This window comes from Falco biarmicus, chromosome 7 (genome assembly GCF_023638135.1).
Source record: "Falco biarmicus isolate bFalBia1 chromosome 7, bFalBia1.pri, whole genome shotgun sequence".
NCBI classification, from domain to species: Eukaryota; Metazoa; Chordata; class Aves; order Falconiformes; family Falconidae; genus Falco; species Falco biarmicus.
The window spans coordinates 59,354,454-59,367,904 of record NC_079294.1 but is presented as its reverse complement, the minus strand read 5'-3'; the positions used below and the strand labels follow the sequence as shown (position 1 = coordinate 59,367,904).

At 50.3% G+C, this 13,451-nt stretch overlaps 1 protein-coding gene and 1 non-coding gene across 8 annotated transcripts in view; both read right to left on the bottom strand.

The window, feature by feature from the left end:
• Positions 1-2,309: 2,309 nt before the first annotated feature.
• On the bottom strand, positions 2,310-2,440 carry LOC130153320 (small Cajal body-specific RNA 15). Its single transcript, XR_008823324.1, has one exon. It is a non-coding gene; the product is annotated as a small Cajal body-specific RNA 15 (non-coding RNA).
• Positions 2,441-11,746: 9,306 nt separating this feature from the next.
• The window catches only part of PDE8A (phosphodiesterase 8A), a 157,288-nt gene continuing 155,583 nt past the window's right edge, over positions 11,747-13,451 (bottom strand). For 6 of the 7 annotated variants that reach the window (XM_056345097.1, XM_056345101.1, XM_056345096.1 and 3 more), the window contains one exon: positions 11,747-13,179. In XM_056345097.1, the coding sequence (XP_056201072.1) occupies positions 13,073-13,179 (107 nt within the window). In that variant the 3' untranslated portion in view covers positions 11,747-13,072. The remainder of the gene's footprint in view (positions 13,180-13,451) is intronic. The other variant, XM_056345094.1, reaches the window with a different exon arrangement.

The following is a 13,451-nucleotide window of genomic DNA, read 5'->3' as shown; positions in this document are numbered from 1 at the left end:
GTTGTAACGGCCATTTTGTCAGACCTCCTGTAAGGCAGGCCAGAGACTTTCAGTGGCTATGTCCTGCTGTAAGCACAACAACTTGGGTCCACCAGAAACAAGTGACTCAGCCAGCAACCACTGCCAAGGCAGTGGGCAGGGGGGTGGCCACGTGAGCCCCGCTGACACTGGCAAGGCCATACGAGAGAAGAGCAGCTAAAGTGCACAGCTCCTCTGCCAGGGAATGAAGTGGTAAGAAAGCACCATTCTTTGCTTAAAAATGTATTCCTTGATTCAGGGTCCAACTTCCACCCACTGGAATATGTTTTACCTTTTTCTGCCAAAAACCAAGAGCCATGGTCTTCAAGTAGGTATCTGAAAGAGTAAAAACATGCAAGTGTCAGAGCAGAGGTACGAGGATGTCTGAACCACCCCACAAAGCCTTTAATGCAGAGACTGCTGGTGAAACCCAACGATTCTGATGAAAGCAGATGTTCGGTTGTGAACAGTCCCACCACGCCCCACCAACAGCGTTCACCTCAAGTGTTTAAACCGTAGCTGTACCTGGTGCCAGGATCAGCCATTCACCTCAGACGACACAAGAACCCAATCTGAAATATTTGCCAACTGCCCCGGGAGCCCCCAGGACTTCACAACCCTGACACGACTGCTGCAAGAACAGATTTTCTGAGCCAAACGTGAGCTGCTTGGACACCCTTGGAATGGGACTCAACGCGTGCCGAACAGCTCCATCATTATGTTGCTACCTTGATCGAACTGTTGGAGAATGCAGGCCCCATGGCTGAGTATGGAGCAGCCCGCTCAACAGAGTATGACTCAGTGGTCATTGCCAGGTTTGGACAGCAAAGGCAGCAACAGAACTACCTGAAAAAAGAACTAATTAGCAGTAATTGGCTGCTAGGTTAAAAACAATACAGGAAATGGATTTGCATGTTTCTGTTTAATAAAAGCTTCACCTGTCAGCAATAACCCAAGCATGTCCTCCCTTAGGTATCACAACCCAGTCACTTAAATATTTATACAGCAAAGGAAATGGCACGAACAACCTGAATTTTTTAAAACCAGCTGTCACTGTGAATTACCTTTATATAAATCCTTTACAGGGATGCCACCACATCCATGACAGGGTCTGTTGATCAGCCCAGTGCAGCGCCCAAGCTGGAAGTTCACATCAACCTCATCTTTCTGTGTAGCTCCACCAGACAGGGGGAAGTGCAGCACATCTGTAAGGCTGCAAGTAAGGGCCAGACCCTCTGCAGAACTGGAAGCTGTGTCTGGCAGTAAAAGGGGAGTCCCCTGCTGAAGCTGAAGGGCATTAACAGGTCCAGCGTGGTAGCCCAGAGCACACTTACCACCAGGTGTATTTGGTTTATCTGGAATCCTGGCCATAGAGCTCAACTTGGGAGAACTGTGTTGAGCTGTCAATCCCAGAGGCATTTCTTCGCATTGAGAGGTGTCTCAGATGAAGCAAACCCAGTTCTCATCTCAGGCCTGTCTACAGGAGCTTCGGCTCACTGCTGAGCTAGCTCACGTGAAAGGACAACAGTCAGTTAAAAACAAGTTGTCCTTGTCTCTGACAGCGAGTTACGTGCTGCAAGATGCCTTTTTCCTGGTACCTGTTGGCATTCTGTTCCTTTTCACTATGCGCATTTACTGGCGCACAGCAAAACCCATCTTCCGCTAAGGATGGGAGCTCATGTCTAAAGCTCTGGTATCAGCCACCTGAACCCCACAGGCTGCCCTGAATTGCAGCAATGATCCACGCATCCCTGCAGAACTTGCAGCAGCAGGAACTACCAAAGGATGGGACACTTACAGCCACACCTCACCCACCAGCTAGCCGGGGACTTTGCCAGGGCTGCGCAAAGACCCTCGGCCTTAGAAGGAGTTATCTTCAAACGCCTTTAGGGTGAAGCAAAAAAGATCACTTTGAATTTCAGATTCCCTTCTGTTCCCTGTCGATTTAAAACACCAGTACCCGTTGCTGCCACTGGAGGGCACCACACGAAGCCCTTTCCCAAGGCTGCGCTCCTTACCGGACAGGCTGACACACACCCACCTACGGCCGAACAGCTGCAGCCTCCGAACTGGTTCCCGTAATCCTTCAGCACACCCAGCGGCCCTCCTCACCCGCTCCTGGAGCCAGGAACCAAGAGACCCACGGGCCTGCGAGCAAAAAGGCACAGGTGAGACGGTCAAAACCACAAATACAGCAACAGGCCAGAAGTACTGTTTATAGCGTGTTCAGTTCAAGCCAAACACACCCACCACCTCCTACAAACACCTCGCCCCTCTAACTGCCATTAAAACCTTGTAGGCAGATGAAGTAGGTCCTGACTTTCTCTCACAGGCAGGCCTTGTTCTTCCACCATTTAATTTAGGAGGATAGTATCAGTGGAGTCAATATAGCGTCACTGGCACCACTTTCTTAGTCCTCCACATCCATCTCTGTAAGAAGCGCCTGGGAAGCGTCAGGAACTGACCGTGCCCTCCTAAAGGAGCCCGCAGAGCCTCACCGCCAGCCAGCCCCCTGGCCGGGAAAGCAGTTCCCTGTCACCGCCCTCATACTGAGCTGGATCCCCCCCGCTGCCCCCTCCCGGCTCCCAGCAGTGACCGCTGTGACTCCCAGTAAGCGGGGCCCTCCGCCCGGGGCTCGGCACCGCCCCAGCACAACGCCGGCTGGCGGCTGCGCTCCCCCCGCTGCACCCGTGCGGGCGTGCTCGGCTGCCGGCACACCCCGGGACTCGCCGTCCCGGCCCCAGCTCACTCGAGCCTTTCCCAGCCAGGCACACGTGTCTTAAGCCGCCTTTGTTCCGGCGCCAGCAACACCGAGCCCGCGAACCGCGCCGTAAAATGGCCGCGAGGAGCCGCGCTCTGCCCAGAGGGAGGGCGCTCACCCCGCACCCGGAGCCGAGCAGAGCCCCGGTGCCCACCGCGCCAGAGGGGCCGCACGGCGCGGAGCGCGGCTCGGGCTCCTCCGCGGAAGCAAAACCCGGGCACCCCCCGCAGGGCGCTGTCCGCGGGCCCCGGGGCCCGGCAGCGGCCTGCGGCAGCCCCGGCCCCTCGGAGCCCCGCACGGCGGCGGCGGGCCCCGGGCGGCATGGCGGGCCCCGGGCGGCATGGCGGCAGCCGCTGGCACAGGCCCCGCTCCGGCCGCGGGGAGCCCGGGCCCAGGCCCGCTCTGTGCGCACGAGGGCGAGCCCCGCCGCTCGCGGCAGGCCCTTCCGCCGCCCCCCGCGCCCCCGCGGGCTCACCTCGTGCCGCCGCCGCTTCCTGCGGGCCGCGCCGCCTCCTGCCGGGGCCGGGCGGGCACCCGCCGCCGGGAGAGGCCGCCCCTCCCTCGCTCCGGCAGACGTGACGGCGGGCGGCGCGGCCCCGGGCGTGCGGAGCCCAGCCTCGCTTCACCCGGGCGGGGCAGCGGCGTCCCGCCCCCCGCCCGCCCCGCGGGGCACGGCGGCCGCGCCGGCCCGGCCCCGTCTCCGCCGCAGCGGCGCTGCCCACAGGCCCCCGGGCGAGCCCCCCCGCGCCGGGCGCGCAGCTGGGTTCCCCCGCGGTGGCTTCAGCCCCGCACCCACCGCCCCTGCAGGCCGGGCCGGGCCGAACCCAGCGCCCCTCGCCCCCGGAGGTGTGTGCAGCCAGTCGGGCACGCTCCGGTTCTCTCTCGGTCTCTAACAAACTGGCTTGTGAGGAACGCCGGGGCCGGCCCGCCGCCCTCGGCCCTGTGCTGCTGCCACGCGGACCTGAACGCTGCGGCCAGGCTGCTGCGCTAACCTGTTCGTTGTGCCATCAGAGTCTGACGTATCGCACGGCCTGTGTAGTGAAACACTCGACGAAATGAACATTGACTAGCCCTTGCCATTTATAGTGTGAGTTCATAGAGCTTTCTTGGAGCACAAGACGCAGCAGCCGCCCTGCCTGCCTCCCCTCCTTCAGCGTGGCTCTTCCTGCCTCCAGGAAAGCACCCGGTGCATTTAGCATGGACCTGGGCTTCGGAAGAGCATCGGTATCCTCAGACTTAACTGGTTTCACACCTTACAGGTTGGCCCACCGCCGGCCAGCCCAACTGAAGCCTTACATGCACGTTTGCCCCTTTCTGCTGGCGCGTGGCTGGGAGGGCTCGGCTCTCCGTGAGGCTGCTGCTCGCTCTCCCCTCGGGGCCACAGGCTGCTCCTGCCTTTCGCTGAGCTCCCATCTCCTCGGGGCCTCCCTGGCCAGGGGGACAGGCAGCTGGGCTTCAGTGATAACTTTTTATTCTTGCACAAGGCAAAGAAACATCCAGAGGTAAAAAGCAGTAGCCATAAACCACCTCTTCAGCCTCTGTCTTCTGGAGGTAACAAGCTCGGCTTGGCCTCAGCAGAAGACTCAGACTTCTCTTCCCAGCAAAGCAAACACTTTGCCTCCCGCCCTTGAAACGGCTTCTCAAAGAGCAGTCTCTCATCAAAGCCTTTCTCAAACCCGGGCTAACTACTGTTTGTGCTATCATTAACTGCAGACAATTTGGGAAGGGGAGGTAGGGGGCTTTGATTCCTCTGACATGAAAGCTTGAAAGAAGAGAAAGAAGTCACAGTGTTGACCCGTGATGCCGTGGCATACAGATAAAAGCCTTGCTGTCGTGTTTGCCTGCACAGCCTCACTGTGCCTTCAACGGCCAGGCCCTGGGGCAGCTCCAGTGTGATCTGTGAACTGCAGCTTTCCCCCTCGGGTCCCACAGAGCACAACCTTTCCTCTTCTCCAACACTCCACAAAGGCAGGGAGAAAAAATCACATCGCTTCCCATACATGGAAGCACATGGTCTATGGTCATGATTTATTAAGGCCAAAATGTCTGAGTGCGCCTAAAGAGATCGGATCGCTTGTATTGACGCACCAGAAAGGACACTTAAGAAGCAGCCTGACTTCCTCATAGCCTGTCAGACATAAAAGAAAACCTTTGGTTTTGGTGGAGAATTTCAAATTCAGCAGCAGCACTGTTAAAACCTATTCTCTTGCTTTGCATTCCTCTGTGCATTAACCGTAGAGTTAATACAGGCTCTGGAAAAGAGTTAAGTAAGCCGAAAGGTCAAAGGATAGACAGCCAAAAAACCAAATTCAAAGACCTGTTTAAATTAGGAATTGAAGAGCAACCATCGGCTTTTAGGCTGCATGGTGCCCTCTCAGTCCCTTGGTGGCTTTCTGCACGTTGGCAGTGCCCTTGGCGGGCACTGGGTCAGCTCAGTTGCAAAGCTGAGGGGCAGGCCTGTGCGGGGGGGCTCTCTGTGCTTACAGCACTAGTATCAAACTTGAGAAAATCTAAAGTTCAGGGAGCAGCTGATCATAAGAGGTGCGAATGGGTCTGAACTTCGCTCAGCCACAGCACCTGGCATTTCAGGTACAGACTACAATAATGTGACCATGTATTTGCAACCAGTCTCGGGGCTGACTGCCTTCAGAAAGCCAAAATGATCTAAGAGGTGCATCCATGGGGCAATGAAAGTGAAGTATAACTTCATCAAAATCAACGCGTTGGGAAGGCTTTTGACTTGTAAGTCCTGAGGTGGGACTACTGGTGGGCAGATGTTTCTCTGTGGGATGCTAAAATGGAAAAAAAGGACCCCAAAGTCCCTTTTTTCAGACCACCTTCTAGAAACACTGTTGACTCTTGTTACAACAAAGCAACACAAATACCACTTTGCTAATACATACTGAGCCAGACTTAAACATGTCACTAATATTTACTTAACAAATACTGTTAGGTATGTAGTCTGATGTGGTTCAAAGAACACTTGTTTATTTAAGACAGCTTATTTTAAAACAAGGCTTTTTCTTTTCTTTCTTTTTTTTGTTCCTGGCACGATAGAGCAGCTAAAATTTTCTGCTTTCTGACCTTGGCTTGTCAGAGATTTGTTTTAACAGGGGACAGCATATTTGCTGCCTGCCAGCACCGATTTTCAGGGGTTGGGAGAGGCTGCTCACTTTTAGGGCTTGCTTATGGTGAGGAGAATTTCTGCTCTCTTGATGTCCTGGAAACTGTCTATTCATGCGGCTGGAGCATTTCTCCCTAACTCCCAAAGGCTGTGCCTGATGTTATGCATGGCAGGCCCAGCCCAGCCCCGGCGGGGTGGCTGGGCACCTTGCCTGTTTCTTGGCACTTACATTCACGCTATACCATTGCAGTCTTACTTACGGTAAAGAGCGTCTGAAACAGCCGGTACCGCCCGCTGCTGGGGACGGGCGCTGGGACTGCCACGTGCGCACGCCAGTGGCATTCGGCACTCCCGCGAGTCTCGCTGAGGTCAGGACAAAGTGGGGAGGGAGGATGGATTTCTGGCTTCTCAGGAGCTCTGACCAGTATCTCTGTAAAGCCGCAGTGACAAACTGTTACGAAAGCGCCTGCTTTCTCAGCTGCTCTTCCCACTGCTTTTGCACGTCAGCGTGGCTCAGCGCAGAGCCCTCAGCAGCAGCCCGGCAGCCCCCAGGACTAGGCCAGGGCTTGCCGTGGGGTGGATGCTGACAAGCCACTCTGCTTCCCTGCAACTTGTTTTTACCCACCTGCAAAAGGGCTCTGCGGGTCTTCTTGTAAAGCACTTCGGGATCTGTAATGGAAAAAAATTCAATTCTGTAAAGAAAAACACTACGCGCAAAGTAACATCTCGTTTTTTTAGGGAAAAGAGGACAGTTCTCGTTGGAGGTGGCAAAGCGATATTCCTTACACATTCCACACTGCGAATACCAATGGAATCTCATCAAACATACCCCATTTCGTCTCTAGGCTAAAGAGAACAAATAAGGAGCCTATACCCCCTCCCAGGGAGCTGCAGGATCACTGGGATGACGTCATTCTTGGTTATAAAACACGCTGCATGCTGAACTTGGCACTCGGCAGGCTCAGGTTGAGCTCAGAGCCAATGTAATGAACTCTGGGGAGGGATTGCCGTCAGATGCCACTTCAGAATATTAAAAGGCAGGCAGGACCAACTTCTCACTTGAATAATTACATAGTGGCTAAACTCCTCCTTTCATTTCGAAATCAGGCAATCACCTTTTTCGCTTTCTCTCTAACATCATGTGCGTTGCTGTGCTATTTCACTACCTCAAGAGAAATTTATGCGATTAAAGGATGAAGTAACTGCTGTTAATTACCACGGGCTGAACTAAGATTAGCTTTAGCTCTAGCAATGACTCTTGCCACTCGAGGGGGGGAGCAAGCAAACCAAAAAAAGATTCAAATTTCAACAAGTGTCCACAGCTGCTTGTATTTGCTACCACATCCTCACAGGCAGAGGTACATGCAGTCTGCACGTGGGAGTACAATACAAAAGACGCAGCACACATACTCACAGCGCATGCAGTAGCTATGGAGTGCTCACAAGCTGTTTTAGTTAACTATGTTTGTATTCTTCTTCTGCCTGTGGATACCAGTGTAAGGCTTTCAGCCAATATAAGGTGTTTTTCCAGGCTCACTTTAACCACTTCACCTGTAGCAAAAGCTGTTGTAAGCAGCAAGAGTCAGTGTGAGAGGCAGGAGTTAGTACCAGCATTATGGCTGCGTGTTTGAGCAGGGTCCACAGCCAGTGGAAGTCAAGGGAAGGACTCCCAGCAAATGGGATCAGAAGAAAAATGGAAGACAGAGAAGCTGAGAGGGAAAAAGTGGAAAATCAGAGGACTCTTTCCTGACCTGAGAAAGACTTACCGTTAAATCACAGGCAGAGCTTGGAGGTCCAGGACTTCAAAGGTGTTTTGAAGCCTCAAACCCATTTTTGCTTAGTGGCCCTGGGTCCTCTGGCCTTCTCTAACTCAGTTGCCTTACTTGTTGAAGAGGATGTCAACACATAGCTTCACAGGGTTTGCAAAGCTAAATTCACTGAGGTTTGCATGGGAAGTGTGGGAAGAGATTCTTAAAGATGTTAAACTGTTAAACACGGGGGACAAAAAAAAGGAAAACATGAGACGCTTTGCCTAGTAACATTCAAAGCAGGCACCGAGAGAAAGCATCCAGCGGAGTTACAACACAGAAGTCCTTTCCCCTGCCTTGAGCTGTAGCTTCAGCAGAACAAAAAACAGCTGAAGCATCTGGACATCCCCTTTGTTCTGAACCAGCAGTACAGGCTGCACAGGGACATGGCAGTAATTTAAAAGCTCGTTTTCTGCATCCAAACATCATGTCAGGATGAAATGCAATCCATCCTGCTATCATTTAACGAGCACCCCTGGCACCACTGTACCTTGGAGGCATGATGTCACACGTCAGCAGAGAGATTATTTGTTTTGAAGCTTGTGAATAGCTCCGAGACTTCATCTCAAAGTGCTCCACGCAGAGTCATGACTCAAACCCTCCTGGTCTCACGGAAGGGCACAACTGACTACAGTTTCCCTGTGCTGTTTCTGAGCATTCTGTAAGGGATTAGTAGATATTTATTATCCTTTCTTCTCTTTTATGTAGGAATGACTTTGTCATTCCTTCAGTTCCTTCGTGTTCATGACAATTTTCTTAAGTGTCATATCAATGATGCCTCTACTGAGACAAGCAGAGACAGCCACAGCAAAAAGCGCTGCAACAAAACCCAAGGCATTCATTCCGTTTCAGGTGATTTTTAATTTATAGATAGCTATTGGGAAAATCATAGCATGAAACTTGTCTTCCAACCAGGGACAAGGTAGCTGTGCACAGCACCTGTCTGGCTTCTCCTTTTGTAAGAATAAGCATTTATTACTCAGGATTTTATACCTATCCCTTGAAGGGACCAAGATACTCATCCAGGGCAATTTGCTGAGGAGCCAACACTTTTTTTTTACCAGATCATAATAGTTCAGACTCACCTGGAAGCAACTAAAGGGATACCCATGTTTAGCAGCAGTATTACCTGATTGAAAATACGCAGCATGGAAAATAGAGCCAATCATTCCGAGTGGGTCATTTAATGCTGAATTGCTGAACTTTATTCCGTTTTAGAACACAAAGCTTTAAGATTAAAACCCTGGAGGTGCATAAAGGACTTCTCCTTCATCACGTCTACGATGGAATTCGCTCTTGTATTAGCATTAAAGCAAGAATAAATGAAAAGTGCAACACTGTATAAGACTGGCAGCCTGCCTGAATTTGGGAACAACTTCAATCATGCTCTTTCAGTTTATTCCAGTGTTCTCCCTTCCATGGTGGGAAACCATCAGTAAAGCCATGGTTTCTGTCCCAAGCAGGGACCCATCACTGAATGACAGCTCAAAAAGCATGGGAAGAGATACTAAATGGGAAAGGGTTCAGAGCACAGGCAATGTGATGAAGAAAGGAAGGGGCAAGAAAGGAAGGGGCTCTGGAATGGCTGAAGAATTTGCAGTGGGGTCCTGGAGCAATGAGTACCCCATGAGAGCTATTACTGCAGCACAGCAAGGCCCTTCCTGCTGCGTGCGCAGCAGCCTGGAATCGCCCCCGCTGAACCTGCACAGCCTCCCGCTGCACAGGCGGCTTCAGAAGTGTAGCTTGAGAGGGAAGCTCAGTGGGAAGAGATCTCAGGTGAGGATCAGGCATGCTGGTTCCAGACTTTAATTAGAATCTGTCCCTGGCAACAGCGAAATTTAGATGGACAACAGAGTGAACGGAGCTGCAGTCAGTGGTTGCAAATCAGTGTTTTATGTTAAGTGAAATTATCATACACCGATACGGACATAAATCTGGCTGACACAGAGGATTGATTAGCACAGCTCTACACTCCAAGTAATGGCATTAAAGATGCAGCATGAATTTCAGGGAATTAATCATATTGATCACATCTTTTCAATGATGATGCATCAGGCATTTTTATAGCAGATAAAATTAACTGCTTTTACCATTCAGTAATATAACCCAGAATATTAACTATGCTTTTATGAAGAAATATTTTTTTCCTGACCAGTTCTGTTTAATATCTTTATCGACGATGTGGATGAGGGGACAGAATGCAACCTCAGCGCGCTGCAGATGGCCCCGAGCTGGGGGCCAAGGAGGCCAGCAGCGCCTGGCTCGTGTCAGACACAGCGTGGCCAGCGGGGCCGGGGCAGTGACCGTCCCCCTGCGCTGGGCACTGGTGCAGCCGCCCCTCGAATCCTGGGGTCAGCGCTGGGCCCTCACTGCAGGGGGGACACTGAGGGGCTGCAGCGTGTCCAGAGCCGGGCAGGGGCTGGGGAAGGGGCTGGGGCACGAGTCCCACGGGGAGCAGCGGGGGGGCTGGGGGGGTTCAGCCTGGAGAGGAGGGGGCTCAGGGGGGACCTCATCGCTCCCCACAGCTGCTGCAAGGGGCTGCAGCAAGGGGGGTCGGTCTCTTCCCCCAGGTCACAAGTGACAGGACAAGAGGAACCGGCCTCAAGTTGCACCAGGGGAGGCTTAGATTGGAGATTAGGAAAAATGTCTTCGCTGGAAGGGTGGTCAGGCACTGGCACAGGCTGCCCAGGGAGGTGGTGGAGTCACCGTCCCTGCAGGTATTTAAAAGCTGCGTCGATGTGGCACTTAGGGACATGGTTTCGTGGTGGACTTGGCTGTGCCAGGTTAACAGTAGGACTCAAGGATCTTAATGGTCTTTTCCAACCTGAACGATTCTATGATTTTTACCCTCTTCCTGCAGACATTCTCTGGGTCCACACGCTGTTAATTTTCCTCTCCTGTCCTCACTGCAGCAGACATGTGGAGAACGTATCGATGGTGTGATGCAGCTTGCCCCTGATGGAGCCAGAGTAGTTTTTCCTTGAACTGGGCACAGGAGCCTGCAATAGAAGAGATTAACACCATGCGGCAAATTACAGCTGATTACAATAGGTGCATGTATAGGGAAACACAGTGCAATATTGCCAGGAAAACAACATATCTGGCAGCCAACCCTGCCTCTCCTTGCATATTCCCTTCAAAAATAGGATACTTGTTTTTTTCAGCCTTCAATGGAAATAGATCTGCGCCTTCAGGATCAGATGTAGAACCCCTGGGAGACTGACAAGGACCCCATGCCCTCTGTCCTACTACTGTCGGTGAGACAGTGGCGTGGTCTGGCTGCTCCGAGGCAGGGTCTGAGCCCCACCAGCTCAGGCAAGATACACACATTGATGAACTAAAGGAAGTTACAACAGGGAATTCCCTGCCCCGGCAGCCCATAACCCAAATTCAGCCTAGGAACGGAGAGCACACCTGCAGGGGTAAGGGCAGCACCGGCAGAAAGGCATGACACAAACATGAACAGCAGGCGGCCACAAATGGTGGTGGCCCATGAGCCTCATTGGAGATGAAGGAGAAACACAGAAACCGGCAGCGCCTGGGGAGGCCGCCTGTTCCTTTCTTACCTGCTTTAAGGCTCCTGCTGCTGTAGTCCCCGAACTGCTCCATCAGCCAGCTCCTCCCTGTCTCTGCTTCTTCAGGAACGGTTCAAAACGTCTCTGAAGTCAACTGCCTCTGCACTGACAAGGGTCAGCAATTCTTTCAGTGCTTCTGGCGTGCCTTTCTGCCTGCCGGGAAGGCTGACGGGATACTCTGCCGGTCCGTCAGTGGAATACAGCCTGGCGCTGCTTTCGGCTGTGAAGAGACTTGTCCAAGGGCACACAACGGTTTGATGGACTTGCCAAGGGGAGGCCACAAGCACAGGGGGTTGCCAGCCATAACCACCTCTCATCACCCTCATGCCAGTCCAACCCTTCCACCTCTTCCTTTTTATCAGACAGCAAGTATCTTAGTTATTTTCAAAAGATTTTCACGTATCTGTTAAGTCTGCAAACTACAAAGTAAATAGACATTTCAAATGAAATGGCTAGGACGCTTCTTAAAATATACATTTTATTATTTTCTGGTGTTTGCTATGAAGGTTTCATTCAAATTGTGAAGGTACACAGCCTTTACAAACTTCTCGAGTTAAAGGTTTTTGTTGGTGGTTTTATGTTCTGTTTCTTTCATGGCAGAGGAAAATACATAGGCTATAAAATGTTGAAATTCATTAGATGTTTAGTATTACCTCCTCATATATGCTGTGGAATGCTTTGTAGAAATACTATATAAAATAAGGCAGACTTTGACATGGAATTCAGTCATAAAATTTCATGGGAGAAAACAACAAGTTCCAACATATTATTATTTTTGCAGCCAAGGGAAGATCAGGTGGTCGTCACTGGTTTGTGGGAGAACCACTGCAGTTCTGGTGCTCAGACAGTATACATTTCTTGTTTATTCTACTATTCTCAAGTGAGACCTTTTCAATAAAACTTATTTTAATTAACATAAATCAGACAATATTTAAACATACACATCTATCCTTACAGTGCAATAAAAATGTATCATTGTATAGTATTTTGTATTTGCATTATGAAAATAAAAGGTCTGTACATCAATTAAATGTATATTAATGAGTATGAATCATGTAAATTTATAATGCATCTAAAGTTGGCTTTGGCTTTTAAGTATTTATAAATTCATAGAAAATATTGAACATCTAACAAAATAAATAAACCATAACATTTTAATCATAGATGCTAACGATCAACCTCAAAAATTCTTGTGTTATTTTTTACATTTGCTACTAAATTTCTTAAAGAGAACTCACTTTCAGTAGTGCTCAGAAGTGAATGATTGCACCTTCTGTGATGTGAAAAAATACAGTACATCTATTTCTCATAGATCAAAAATTCTTTCATAGACAGTTGCATTTGAAATGTCTGATTGTTCTACGTAACTGTCTTAAGTGCTTATAAAAAGCATGTAGCTTTCTCAGAAAAGCTGTGAGTCTCTATTAATAGATAGACAATCTTCTAGTGAATGTCCTTTTTATGAGGATTCTTCAAGGTCTCCCAGCTTCACATACTGGTATGAAGATATCGCAAGAATATGTTGATTAATAAACCCTCTGCAGTACAAGTACTGTAGCAATCCAGTGTAATTCCACTTGGGCTTATTTCATTGGAGTCCACACATGGTAGTTTGTGGAAGTCAACTGCTCACCTCACGTTCACATGAATTCAAAAGTTCCCCAAGCGCATGGGCTAGCCTTACTGTAATACTGAAGAGACCAAAACAAATCTGAAATCATATGAATAAAAGTGATCTTGAATAAATACGCATCTGGTTAGTAAATTACACACCATGGTCTAACTGCTATTCTGGTGGTGGTCGAAGGCCCCGCAGACTCCTTCCATCTAGTCCTTTCCAGTATTTAATGTTATTATTCAGATGCTCCATCAAATTTGGCAGGTCTGCAAATTCTAGGGAAGAAAGGGCAAAATGTATTTAGTTTATAGAATTGAAACAGTCACATGATTCTGTCTGCTTGAATATCACTTGAAATGTCTGGGCAACTGTGTTAAGTAGGAAAGCTGAAATCTGTCGTACTGGTACTTGAAATGGTTTTGGCTGCACAGCTCTCGTCACCCAGGCATCACTCGGGCTGCTGAGAACAGTTCTGTAAGTTTACTTAATACCGGCATTGCAAGTCCCAGCAAAGGGACCAGTTTTCCAGGAGGGGCATAGCGAACTA